We start from the raw sequence: 13,364 nt of genomic DNA, 5'->3' as shown, positions 1-13,364 counted from the left end.
TTTTCCTTAAGGAGAATTTGAACAAAAGTTTAAGTTTTCCAGTTTCAGAATTTGTTGAAATTTCTGTGCGACAGCTTTTTGTTCCTACATTAAAGACAGCTTTCACTGGTCGTCAGTTTATAAATTCAGATTTTAACGGCAAACTGTCATCAGTGCATTCCCCAGCAAAGGTAAAGAGAAATGCAGATAGAAAGGTTATAGGTTGGTTAGGGAATATGACTGCTCCATTATGCAAGGCGAGTTGCAGGATCAACTGCCACTACTTAGGTGCTCAAACGGTAAAATTTAATTGGCTGTTTAATTTGTGGCAGTACACTTTTGTAAGAGCTTGACTTAACAGTTTCAGTACAAGGAAGTTGTTTTGTCAATCATTACAGCCTCCAATATTCACAGCCAGTGTTACATGTAAGGCCACAAAGAAAGTATTTTTTGTATACAACATTGTTTTCTTGCATGTAATTAAAATGTTAGCATTTACATATCTTGCAGATTGGTCTGGTCACATTGTACCCGCATCACTTGTTAAATAATGTACACACACAATTAAGGCTGTTTTAAAAATACAAATGTTTCAAAAGCTGCAATCTACTTTACAGTTGCACATGAATATGAATTCATAATTATACAGGTATGCATTTTATCTAGAAAACACGAGATATAATATGATTGTACTCGGGGTGTAATTTTAATTCAAAGTCACTTTGTAACCAGGAGGTGTGTAATTATTCACTGAGTCACATCAGAAAAACTGCAGTCATGTTCCATGGTAATCAAGGTGTCAAAATCTCACCAGGATCCTTCCAGTGAAATTAAACGGCAACATCGGAGAGGCATCATTTCTCAACATGCACCGGGAAGATTTCCTTGCAGGGGGCCCCTGCACAAAGACAGTATCAACCGGGCTATTGTTTAACCGTTCTCGGAGCCATTCACTTGCCTGTGATAAATTTCTCGATAAATTCAATTAATAAAATATGAGACCGATAGTGCAGAACCATAGCCACAGCAAACTTGGAAGATCAGCTGTGCCAGTAATCGACCTGCCTCCCTCTGGAGTTCTGCAACTGAAAGGGACAGATGTGATAGGATGGATGTCTTTGAATTTCTTTCTGACCTGAATTTTTTGTCTCAGTCAGTTCAGTGACAAATAGCCAGACAGGAGTCACATGGGAAATGACAGATCGGCTTTGCTTTTGAGATTAAACGTCGATGAATTATTTTTGACGCCTGTAAAATTCCCTTTCATTCATCTTCGCCTTCCGGAAAGTTATTTTTCAAATTTATTAAGGTGTAATTGTGAAGGAAAAGCACCTGTATATTATTCAAGAAACACCATTCAGAATGCATTTTTGCAGACCGCACCATCTGAATCACTTAATAACCTCACCTTCAGTGACCTTTTATGATGTGTACTTCTTTATCGCATTTTATTTTATTTTTACCCAAAGGGAAAATTTATCAGTGGAACAGGTTGAGCTGACGGTCTGAAACCATGCAACGAATGAGATTAATGAGAAGTTTGGGTCATGAGAGTTGTAGTAGACTCCTCATAGTATCATTGAAACATAATCCCTGATTGGCCATTAAAACAAAATTGCTACTCCCCATTAGCCAATAAGCACTGATCAGTCTAATTTGCTAGCCACTGGAGATTCTTTCACAATTACTGGTAACTCTTGATAGGCCAATGTGCAATATGGTATTGATGAAGTAATTGTGTATGTAGTATGTGTAATACTTTTATTTTATCTGATGACTTGGAATGTTGAACAAAGACATTATCAGAGGACAAATATTGTACACAGGTAATTAAGTGATTAGATTTTTTTCAAATTTGTATGAGGTATATTGTTGTCCAGGGTTGGATGGCATTAGGGTGCAATAACCCATCTTGCTAAAAACTAAACCAGTTTCTACAGTGGAAACCTGCTTCGGCTGCAGGAAAAGAAGTTCTCTGCAGTGCTTTTGTCAAAATGTTTCAGGTCCATAATTTATATAATATGCAAGAATTAACAAACACTTGTCTCAAATATTTGACGACACTCGCAGAAATTATTCTCACATAGATAGCAAAATTGGTTCTTCACCACCACTGATGTTATGATTGAAGTATACAAATGTACAAGTTTACATGTCATGGAATCCAACCACAAGTTGCATTGATAAATGTAAAAATACACAATGTGTCAGAATTTCTATCAGCGGCAACCAATGTCAAATACACAATGCTAATTTAGTAAGTTACAGCTACATCACGTTCTTTTTTAATAAACTTGTGCGGTGACAGGTGTCTATGATCTGGACAATTTGTAATCACGCAGTCTGTTTTGAATCAGTAAAGTCAATCGTACAATTTGCGTGAAAGGGTGCATTAAACTACATTTCAAGATATCCAAATTCCTGTGTTTTACAACTGTCTGTTGCTGGCTAATTGCATCCAAAAGTTACAGAATTTGTTGTATGTATAATGTGTCACCAATGGTACCTACCAATACAGAGCAACAGACAGTGTACCGGTATATCAAACCACGTAATTTGCAGCTGTAGAAAATGCGATAAATAAATACATGTAGATGTCTTTAGCATACTAATGAAACCTCTATCCCCATATCTTATGTTTTCCTGCAGTCGGACAAGCAAGGTGGCCTCCCACAGGTATTTATGAATTTCTCTTCCCAAAAACTCTGGTTGGCATGCATTTTCCCTGTGTATTAGAAGCCTTTTTTGTAGACACAAGACTAAGTATAGGCCATTGCAGTTATTTTTTTGCCATGTTTCCCTGTTTTCCTGTGAAGCGTAGTGCTTACGGAAACTTGTATCATGACATGACCTCTTCGACCCTTGACCTGTGAACTTTTCATTGAGGTGTATTTTTTTTCATTTTGGTATTGTACTGTTGTGATATTTTTGGGTGTTTGATGATATTATTTCTGTGTTTTTTAGAAATCAATATCAAAGGAGAGTGTACCACTTAAAATTGATCATTTTTGGACTGTGTTTTGGGAAAATAAAATTCAGTTTGCATGTATCTATGTTGTGTACCCATCCTCGTCGTCTTATAGTTGGATATTTTTTTATGTCATTGATAACGAAAACTGATTTTTACAAGTTGGATAGAAGTAATTAAATCAGATTTGTTTTATTGGTACTTTTCTGGCTGTGCTGGTGAAGTAACTTGTAAACAACTGTCACCTATTTTATATTTAGGCATCCAAGTTTTGAAGGATATGTCTAGCAGAAAAAACTAAAAAAGTTAATATCAGTTAGCGTACATCATCAATCATCAAAAATATTAACAATCACATTAATTTTCTTATTAGAAGTTTACATCAAATTGATAAAATATCATAATCATATCATCATCATATCATTATTTGAAATTACAGTGACAATTCACATGTAGACAGGTGAAAATTATGTGTTATGTATCTTCCGGTATACATATAGCTAGAACCAACAACTATTCACTACCAAACTCCCAGGATACTCAAAATGTAGGAAAATTAATCATGTAAAGTAGCTAATTTGTTTGTTGTCGGTTTTTAATGAAAGATTCTATAACATGTTTGATTTTCATTGATGCCTTCAGTGTAACAGTTGTCAGGAAAACATAGGTTTTACTTTCCCTAATAACATTTTAGAAGTGTGAATGTACAGCTCAAGATAGTTTTAATTCTGAAATTCTCTTCTATGATATATGGTTTTTTCTGCTAAGTTTCCTAATTTGTAATTGTGAACAACAAACTGAGATTTAGCTCATTGTCAACCTTTTCTAAAGAGAAAGTGCCTTCTTCAGTGAATTCTTAGATCAACAGTATGAATGAAGTTACTGAAAAGAAAACTTTTGCTGTTTTCATGTCATTTGATGAAAATATTGACATCAAAGTATTATTCTGGAAAAATATGTCAACATCTTGAAAGGCTTTGCCCCCTCCCTCGTACATTTCTTTCAAAAAGTACAGTAGGAGGTGAAAGCCTTGGTGGCGGTTTCAGTACATGCTTTTGCTGGCTGTGTCACGAGGGGATAGGTAAGAAACTATACATGGGGAGCATTTTCTACGTCATGCGATGCCTGTAGCTGGGTGTGCCTCTTTCATGTGTATATTTATAGAAATGTCAAAATGTATGCAAACAAGTACTACGCTAGGTTTATCGTAGCCTACATGTACTCGTAGATGTAGAATCACTCAATCTTGTTATGGTCTGGACACTTTCATTATCAGTAGCAGAACACACTACAAATATTTTTGACAAGTAGGCAAAGAAGTTTACCGCTTTGTTGGCCTGCAGCGTCCGTTTTCCTCATCTACACTGTTGAGCGAAATGCAAATAGTGGGGTAAACATTTGCAGTATTAATAGGTAGTCCCCATTGATGCATTAACAAGATTGACAAAGAGTGACGTCAGTTGGGCTTGTGTGCCGGAATTGAGACGAGATGGGAAAACACCTATTCACGTCATCATCCGCGGCAGGCTAACTAGAACTGTAAACGCATCCGCATTCGTGTACTGCGCCAGCTCCTGGCCAGCCATGGAGGCATGCACAATTCTGAATTAATGCAATAACTGGTTTTAACCTCTAATATAAAAAGTATATATGAAAGGATCAAAACACTGGAAAACCATGAAAAAGTGTTTTTGAAATTGGATAAAAGATGAATGCCTATTTAAAGATGTATATTTCTTATCTGGAGAAATATGTTTTCTGATTCATATGCAAATTTTCCGGTATACATTTTCCTTGCACGTACTATATGTACATGTTTACAAATCCATCGTTTGGGAAACGAAAATATTTTTGCTCATATCAGTCGTTTACCGGTACTTGCCATTAAGTCTTTGAGACCCTTGCCTACATGGTTCATCTGGTGTCCTTTCGTAAGTGGGTTTCTTCAACAATGTTGCTTCTAGAACATTAAGGAGAAAAATAATCAGAAAAGTTTTCATGGCCATCATAACATTTGTAACTGTTCCAGTCTGTCGTTTCAAAAGTCCTACAATACCGGTACATGTATACTTTTGTGTGTCAAGTTGTTTTTGTGCAATGACAATGTATGACAACCTCCATTTCACTCCTTTCATGAAAATTATACAGATTTATGTATCTCTGCATATATTCTTAGTTTCCAGACCAGGTAGTGCAGACTTGGAATAACTTTACCTGTGTCCAATTAAGTGCTATATTCTGATATAGAGCTACAGATGTCTACATTGAATAATACAGGATATTGAAAGAGTTGCTTATCACTGTCCTATCATAGACTGGGAATGTAATCCTGGACCAAGAAAGCAGTGCTCATTGGATTTTTTACTCCTGAAAAAGCCATTTTTATCCCTATTTGAAAGTCAAGCCTTTGCACCTTTGATACTCTTAGAACTTTTATTATAATTGCTGTTTTTCCAAGAAATTGTAATAATTTTGTTTATTATACCCAGTATTTCAAAAATGTAAGTTTCCTTTATCCCCAGACTGCAGTCACTTGTGCTGTCCACAGCTATACCTTTGGCATGGCAAAACACAGCTGTAAACATTGCCAATATTTTATTGCCAATTCTATTTTATTTGTCCATCAAAATCATACAGATTTTGGTGCCTCATTGTCGCAAAGGATCAGAATTCTCAAAAACTTGGCTATTTTGCAATACTACAGCTCAGTTATATTCATTTTTGAAAATGCAAAAATAAAACTAAGTATACTGGTAGGGATTCTATTCTTAAACTATCAATGGTAATGTATAAAATACCATGGAGATGAATTGTGAAGAAACAAATTTCAAATTTTTTTCAGATTCAGAACTTTGCCTTGTGATCTCAAATGTTCTTTAGTATTGTTTTAAAAGGAAATGGTTCACGTTTTCCTTGAATAAAGGTCTGAGTCGGTGTGGAAGAATGCAAGTTATGAGTTGCACATATATTTACGCCCCAGGCATTGATGTTTATCTTTCTGTCAATTGTGTTTTCACAGTAAATTGTCAATTTAATAACTTTCTTGTGTGCTGATTTAGTTGGAACAACAGCTGCTTAGACGTAATTAATTGCAAATCCAAGAGAAAACAGTTATATGCTTGTAATGGTAAATTAATCAAGAGCAACAAAGGATAATTTTGACTTGAGGTGAAATTCTTAGCAGTTTATGAATATTTGACGAGTTGAGATTTTCACTTAGCTCAGATTTGCCATTTGTACTAAGTAAACATTTCTGGTACCGGGCATAAGTGACTTCAGATGGCTCCTCAAAAGCATTGTACACTGCGATCAGAACACGGTAAAGTTGTTAAGTTTGTCTGTCACAAGAAGGCATCTGGCATTCTAAGCATTTTTTGCACAGCTCAGGAACACGTAGTTTGTAGGCTTGTCACTGGTTGATTTCGACAAAACTGCCAAGCAAGTGAAACTCCTCAGCCACTCAGAGCATGTCATTCCAAGATGTGAATTGCAACCCACTTCATCACCTTTCCCTTTCTATGGATATAATATTATTTTACCGTAAAAAGTGAACTACATGTATACATGTACACTGACTACATAAAACCAAGAAATACCTTATCAAAGTTTAATATCATTCTTCTTGCATAAAAGGTATTGTTTTTAGATTTTTTAATAAACCAATGCTCACCAGTACTTTAGAGTCATATGGAGGTAAGTCTGGTTCAGTGTCAACTTCTGAAAAATGGTTCGCAAGATATTGTAATTCGGATATCCAAGGTGTTATGTTGAAGGATATGAAATCACTCATTCTGAGTGCCCACAACAAGCTGAGGATTCTCGATGTAACAGCTTTTTCTTAATTGTACTTGGCCTCTTTTCTGCATTTGCAGGTTCTCTGGGTATGCAATATCTGTAGGAAAAAACAAGAAATCCTTACCAGGAGTGGACAGTGGTTTCACACGGACAAGCCCAAACAGGGAAAACACGACATGGAATCACCATCCGGAAGTGAAACGGCTTCTCTCGTCAGTACTAAGGACTCTGAACAGAAAACGAACGAGGGGTCAAGGGGCAGTGACAAAGAAAACATACCTAAAGGTGCTCCCACTCAAGGTCCTAGAGGACGTGAACTCAAACGTCAGTACTCTATGAGCAAAGATGAAACTCGTAGAGAAAGGACACCTGATTCAAGAGATCCCCGCGATATTCGCGGCGACCCTAGACATGAACATTGGAGAGGTTCGCACGGCGATGTACGCACACATAGGGAATACGACGAGAGGACTCGTGGTCATCCCCGATCATCTTCCAGACATCCTGACGATGTGCATTATTATTCTGATCATTCAGAAAGGCAATACCCGGTCAGTGCGCGAGACCGCGAGCATAGTCGCGACAGGTACAGATACCCTGATGATAGGGGTCGGCACAGTGAAAGAGACAGGTTTCCACCCGAGCGAGGTAGATCGTACACCCCTGATAGGGATAGACATAGATATGAGCGTGACCGGTTTTCTGATCCCGAGCGAGGCTATGCAGATGCTTATGCAGATCATAGAGAACGTGGCTATGCAGACCCGTCAAGACGTTATGATAGGCACTCGGCTGAATCAGACAAGAGAAGGCACAATGATGGCCTGCCACCGGAGAGACCGCCATCAGCTCACAGTGACCTTCAGTCGCCCAACTCTAGATATCTGGCTGAGCGTCGCTTGAGCAATGATAGTGTAGCGTCGAGAACGGATAGTGAATACAGCAGAGGTGGGCGAGAGAGGTCAGCGCGGATGCAACATGAGCGAGAGCAAAGGGAACGGGAACAAAGGCAACGCGAAAAGGAATTGGAAATGGAACGACAAATTGAAAGAGAGCGGCAACGTGAGCTTGAACATCAGAGACAATTGGAGCGTGAGCATGAACGCCAGAGACAAAATGAACTAGAACAACAGCGACTTTTGGAAGTAGAACGGCAGCAGGAAATTGAAAGGCAACGAGAGCTTGAACGTAAAGAAAATGAACGCCAGCGTGAACTTGAGCTCCAGCGTCAACGTGAGCTTGAGCGACAACGTGACTTGGAAAGACAAAGAGAACTTGAGATTCAAAGAAATCTAGAAATTGAACGCCAGAGACAGCTAGAACATCAGAGACAGGTGGATATTGAACACAAGCGGCAATTAGAGTTAGAGCGTAAACGGGAAGCTGAACGAGAACGACAACGTGCAAATGACATTCCAAGGCCTTCTAGTGCGGACCGAGAACGACACAACAGACCTCATGATTTAGATTACTCTAAACATTCCGAACACTCACAAATGGGACGAGCTGGCAGAGACTTCGACCCGACACAAGGTCAAAGCCCCCGACCAGCTCCTAGGCATAGTATTACCATAGAGGAGGTGGATAATAAGAAACGTAGCCCAACACGACAACGGGAACTAGAGAGCCGGACTCTCGAAATTTCCCCATACAGACAGCATTTAGATCCTAGTTCAGCGGCAATGAGAAAGTCGCGGAGAGACACGTCAAGGAAAGCGGACGTTATGATGATCAGGAATGACTCTTTGAGCTCTGATCAGTCAGAATGTGTTCGACCCCCACCTCCAAAACCACATAAACACAAGAAGGGTTCACGGAAAGCCAGGCAGTTTTCTCTGAGCAGCTCAGAAGAGGAAATCCGATCAACTCCGGAGTGCACCAGCTGTGAAGATGTGGAAATCGAGAGTGAGAGCGTCAGTGAAAAAGGTACAGTGGCCTTTTCCTCTTGAAAAATGCAATTATCAGTCGTTGGAAAAAATGAAATTTGTGTTGTGTGTTTACTGAAATTTTATAACACTTTGCAACATAGAAAATTTGATTTAATAAATCACATTTATTAGTTAACGTTGGAAAAAATCATACTGATTTTGCATGTAATATGTAAAATTTTTGATATCTAATTAAGGTACATGTACCGGTAGTATTCGCCTCGAAAGTGAAAGACTTTAATAAAATTCTGCTCAAATCTTCCTCAATGAAACTTTCAACCATTCTTTTACCAAATCAACAATAAAATCTAGGGTCACCCTGCAAAGTTTTGAACTAGAGAAACAAATTACCCAAAATTAGGTAAAATTCAAATGGGCCACCATTGCTTTGTTAACCGTGGGAAAAAAATAAAATTTTGATTTTCAAAAATCTTAGAAGAAGTTTCTTTCTCCTAGAGCTTTAAAATGAGCCCCCAGTTGGTAGATCAGAAAAGAATCGTAAAATATTGAGGCGCATATTCTACCTTAACAGTACTGTCAATCAACTGACAATCAAAGGACACATTTCATTTGCTTTGAGATACTTCTCACAACATGTGAAATGAAACATTAAACACAAACGCCAATTCATCAACCAATCAATGCCTCGAAGAATTCTCAATGGCCGGTTTGTTCACTCTTACAAGGCATTTGATTGGATGATTTCTGCTGAATAAAATTGACATGTTCTTTTTATTTTTCATGCTGTAGGTGAGGTAGAATCATGGGACGATCGTTGGCATTCAGATGAAATGCCATCACAACCAAAGCTTTATTCTTCGGTGAGCCCCCTTACGAATTCTTATTAATTGTCTGTACTTATTTATTTTTCTTTTTGTTTTTTTTTGTTTTCGTTTGTTTTTTGTTTGTTTTTCTTTCATCATATAGGCGAGCTAGAGAGTTATGATGGCAAGAGAAAAGCTGCTATGCAAAGTGGCCATCATTCAGAAAGTGAAATGACGGCTGCCAAAAAGAAAATTGTCCGCTTTGGGCGTGGTGAGGGTCGCTCAATGGACGAGGACCTAGAATGGTCTGAGCCACAAATAAAAGATTCTGGGGTGGACACTAGCAGTAGCACCACTTTATATGAAGAACATAACCTATCCAAGGTCAGCTCCTAGTTTATTCTTGCTCTCTGCCTCAATCCTCTCACCCCTCTCACATAGTGTGTAGTTCCGCCGCCTCCATTTCTGACACTGCAAATCAAACAAACTTCCCCCCTTGGCATATTTCAATTTACCCTTCCCCCACCTCCTATTGATCAGTTTCACTCTCTTCCCCTCCACATAGACTTTGTCAGTTCCTTTGAATTTGTGTTTAGATTTTCCTCAGTTTTTAATGGTTTTACACTGAATGTCTAAGTCAAATTTATTTCCATTCAGAATCAGATAGGTAGCCATTCAAGAAATTTTCCGCAAAGGACTTTCAAAAATTGATATGGCAGAGTTCCTTGTATTTATTACCAACAAATTTTACATATACCAACTCTTTCCTGGTAGAGGGGCAGTCACTTATTTTATATTTCATCTTTTATTTACTTTCTTTGACTTTTTGAAAATTTTAGGCAACTTTTATTTTTCAAAACTTCCCCATTCAATTTGATATCAATGAGCTTTTCCTCTATTGCTGCTTCCCTATCTTTATTATCGCAACCACGGTAGTTTTCCATAGCATTTTGCTATCACTGTGGGAATACTGAGGTGTATCATTTCTTCAAAATATGTAGATTTTGTGGATGCAAAATCTCTGACTGGTGTGAAATAACTCTCTAACTCCCTATAAGTGTACCATGTCATGTTCTGAGCATGCCATTTAAAAATTTTTTGTTGTGATCGTAAGGTTCCACCTTCTTCATGTCAGTTTTACTTATTTGTGCAATATTATCATGTCAGCATACATGTATTTGCCGTCACAGTTCTTCAAAGAGCAGATGCACATATCAATGGCAGCCATCTTTGTTGATGTTGGTTGGTGGACGTCACCCTTAATATGCAGTAGCAGGATTGTCATGAGATTATGACAAATGGCCACACATCATGTTATGCCATCGTGTGTATACTGCATACAAGCTGCACACAAGTGTTGAGCTGTAATATTTGCAGTACTACTGAGGGAAGGGAAATACTAAGTTCAAATGAGGAAAAAATTTTGATATCCAGGATGACAGACAGTTTACGTTTCACGATTCAGTGCCTATCATGATGTCTTATGATATGTGACGTATATGTGATTGCTAGGTCAACTTTGGTCACTCCAGTGTGTGTGCCGTGTATTTTTTGTGGCAAAATTATCACTTTAGATTTACAGTCTTTAAGGTTTTCATCATCAACAGATGACAATTCAAATATTTTGCAAAAGTTAATGTTTCATGAAAGTTTCAAACTTACAAGCAGAAACATTATCAGTCGGTCAACATTTTACACGGCGAGCAGCTGCAGCATGCACTGTCATACCACAAGAACAATTTTACCATCCCTTTGGAGTATATGGTTTACGTTTATATTGGTGGATAACATCTTTCTCATGGTGCCTGTGTGCATGTCTTAGGGTATCTTACACAATAAATGAATAAAAAAATGTGTGGTAGGATTATGATTCGGAATGATGTAGTCTGATGAACATTTCATAAAAGAAGTCTAGGCTTACAACAAAAAAATGCTGAGGCTATATACATTTTGACAAGAAGCTTTAGCCTGACTGTGCAATATGGTATTAGATCATTTTTGGCAACTTTTTCGTTTTCCAATCATACCTTGATAGAAACCTGTCTCTTCTTCGGTACATGTAAATGCTCAGGTATAGGTATGTTTTTATATCTTCATATCACAACTTATTACAAGTCGATTTTGAAACATGCTATCTGAACAACTTGGTCCTCATTGATGTGTTGTTTAGTTAGGATAATTCTGATTGGTTTGTCTGATCCATCAGTGTTGTCATCAACCAATTGGCTGTGTGCTGCTGAATTAGATGCAACGTCCCATATTTGTATGCAGCATACCACTCTACCATCTATCAATATCAATTCACTTGTACTTTCTGGAGTCATCTGAGAGTTTTATGACTTTTTTCTGCGGAAGATAATTCACACTTAGCACATTCGATTATCCGATCTAATTTACTTCATTAACATCCGGGAACCGTGACAGCTAAGTGGCATAATTTTGCAGTGAAAATAGGTCACAAACTTAAAAATCAAGATATATTTTCCAGTGTCATGTTTTCAATTTGACCTAACATCCATTTTGATTGGACGCAACAGCAATGAAATCGATGACACATTTATCACTCTTCTGATGTCTAAGGTCAGTTCCAGGTGAAAGGTCAAATGTAGCTGTATACAGTGAGGCGAAGAAATTCCCTGTCAACAAATAGAACCGCATGAATACATTCAATTATTTAGTCTTGACATGTTCTGGTTATATAACAGTTTGATGGCGTGCTACTGTTGATGTCTTTCATGAAATATTTTACGGGCCCCAAGAGTAGAATAGCAAAGACACAAAATAAAGTCATTACAGAAATTATGTGTCCTAAATCTTTGAATGTTTGTTTATTTCACAGCATCCGGTCACATGGCAACCTGATCTTGACAATAACCGACTGATTGGTCACATGATTCTGAAGAAAGTTAGCCGTGATGGGACACCACCTCGAGACTCAAGCGCAATACTTGGACTTAAGGTGGTCGGCGGCAAGATGACAGACCATGGCAAACTATCAGCCTTCATCACCAAAGTCAAGAAAGGCAGTATAGCGGACACAGTTGGACATCTCCGAGCAGGTAAGAGTTACCAAACTAAGACGTCGTTTTCATTGGGGTCTGTACACCCCTGGAAAGAGTGTGAAAATGAAACTGAATCCTTGAAAGTCCTGGAAAATTGACAAGCCATGCACAATATTTGAAAATCACGAAGTGATTAGTCATGGTATTGTAAAAACGATGTGTAAAATTACATGTAAAAATAATAAAAAATTTAACAGTGATATATAGAAAATGTTTTTTACCTCAAAAAGTTCTTCAAAGTTGCTGAAAAAAGTGTGGAAAGTCCTTGAATTTTAAGTTACTTTGACTGTATTGACCATGTCTGATGGAGATCCTGAATATATAGCTATACATGTACATAGTTTTGGCGAAGCAGAAAACGAGTGATCGATTTGACACTGAAGTTTTTTTTGACAAATCAGCAGCTTGCTTATGAAAATGTTGTGACAGACCATTATGTGGTTGCATCATACTAGTTTAAACTTTGTTCTGTCATTCCATCCAAGTTTTGATAACGTTTGCAATCACCGATTAAAACGGCAGGATGGAAAATTGTCCCCAATATCTGCCCTGGTCTGTAAAATCCCTCTACCATTACTTTCAAATAAATGTTCTGAGAAATCAAAGAGATCAAGGGAGAAACTTCATTTTTTGAAGATCGGTCATAATACGTAGAAATTATACATGTATGCTTGGCATTCTAAATTGCCATTTGTCAAAAAGCGTACTTTGGAACTCCCATACTTTATCTAGAAATAAGTTTTACAAGATTTTGCATGCATTGGATATTCCAGGCATAATTGTTGAACTCAGATTTGGTTATGAGATCGTTGGTTGAAATACTAAATGTTCCTTATCATGGGTTATTTCTAGCAGATGAGTGAAAGTG

The 13,364-nt window shown here is 37.7% G+C and overlaps 1 protein-coding gene across 22 annotated transcripts in view; it reads left to right on the top strand.

The window, feature by feature from the left end:
- Nucleotides 1-13,364, top strand: part of LOC139115358 (regulating synaptic membrane exocytosis protein 2-like) — a 164,254-nt gene that overhangs the window by 55,040 nt on the left and 95,850 nt on the right. For 10 of the 22 annotated variants that reach the window (XR_011548108.1, XR_011548109.1, XM_070677408.1 and 7 more), the window contains exons 3-6: nucleotides 2,629-2,655; nucleotides 6,820-8,668; nucleotides 9,598-9,818; nucleotides 12,274-12,493. Coding sequence is in view for 19 of the 22 variants with exons in the window: in XM_070677408.1 (XP_070533509.1) it covers nucleotides 2,629-2,655; nucleotides 6,820-8,668; nucleotides 9,598-9,818; nucleotides 12,274-12,493 (2,317 nt within the window). In the remaining 3 variants the exon portion in view is untranslated. Of the gene's footprint in view, nucleotides 1-2,628; nucleotides 2,656-6,819; nucleotides 8,669-9,420; nucleotides 9,492-9,597; nucleotides 9,819-12,273; nucleotides 12,494-13,364 lie in introns of all 22 variants that reach the window. The other 12 variants (XM_070677418.1, XM_070677416.1, XM_070677415.1 and 9 more) reach the window with 3 other exon arrangements.

The sequence above is a fragment of the Ptychodera flava genome, chromosome 17 (assembly GCF_041260155.1).
Source record: "Ptychodera flava strain L36383 chromosome 17, AS_Pfla_20210202, whole genome shotgun sequence".
Classification (NCBI taxonomy): domain Eukaryota; kingdom Metazoa; phylum Hemichordata; class Enteropneusta; family Ptychoderidae; genus Ptychodera; species Ptychodera flava.
The sequence above is the reverse complement of the archived record's forward strand: the minus strand, read 5'-3'. Positions and strand labels throughout refer to the sequence as shown.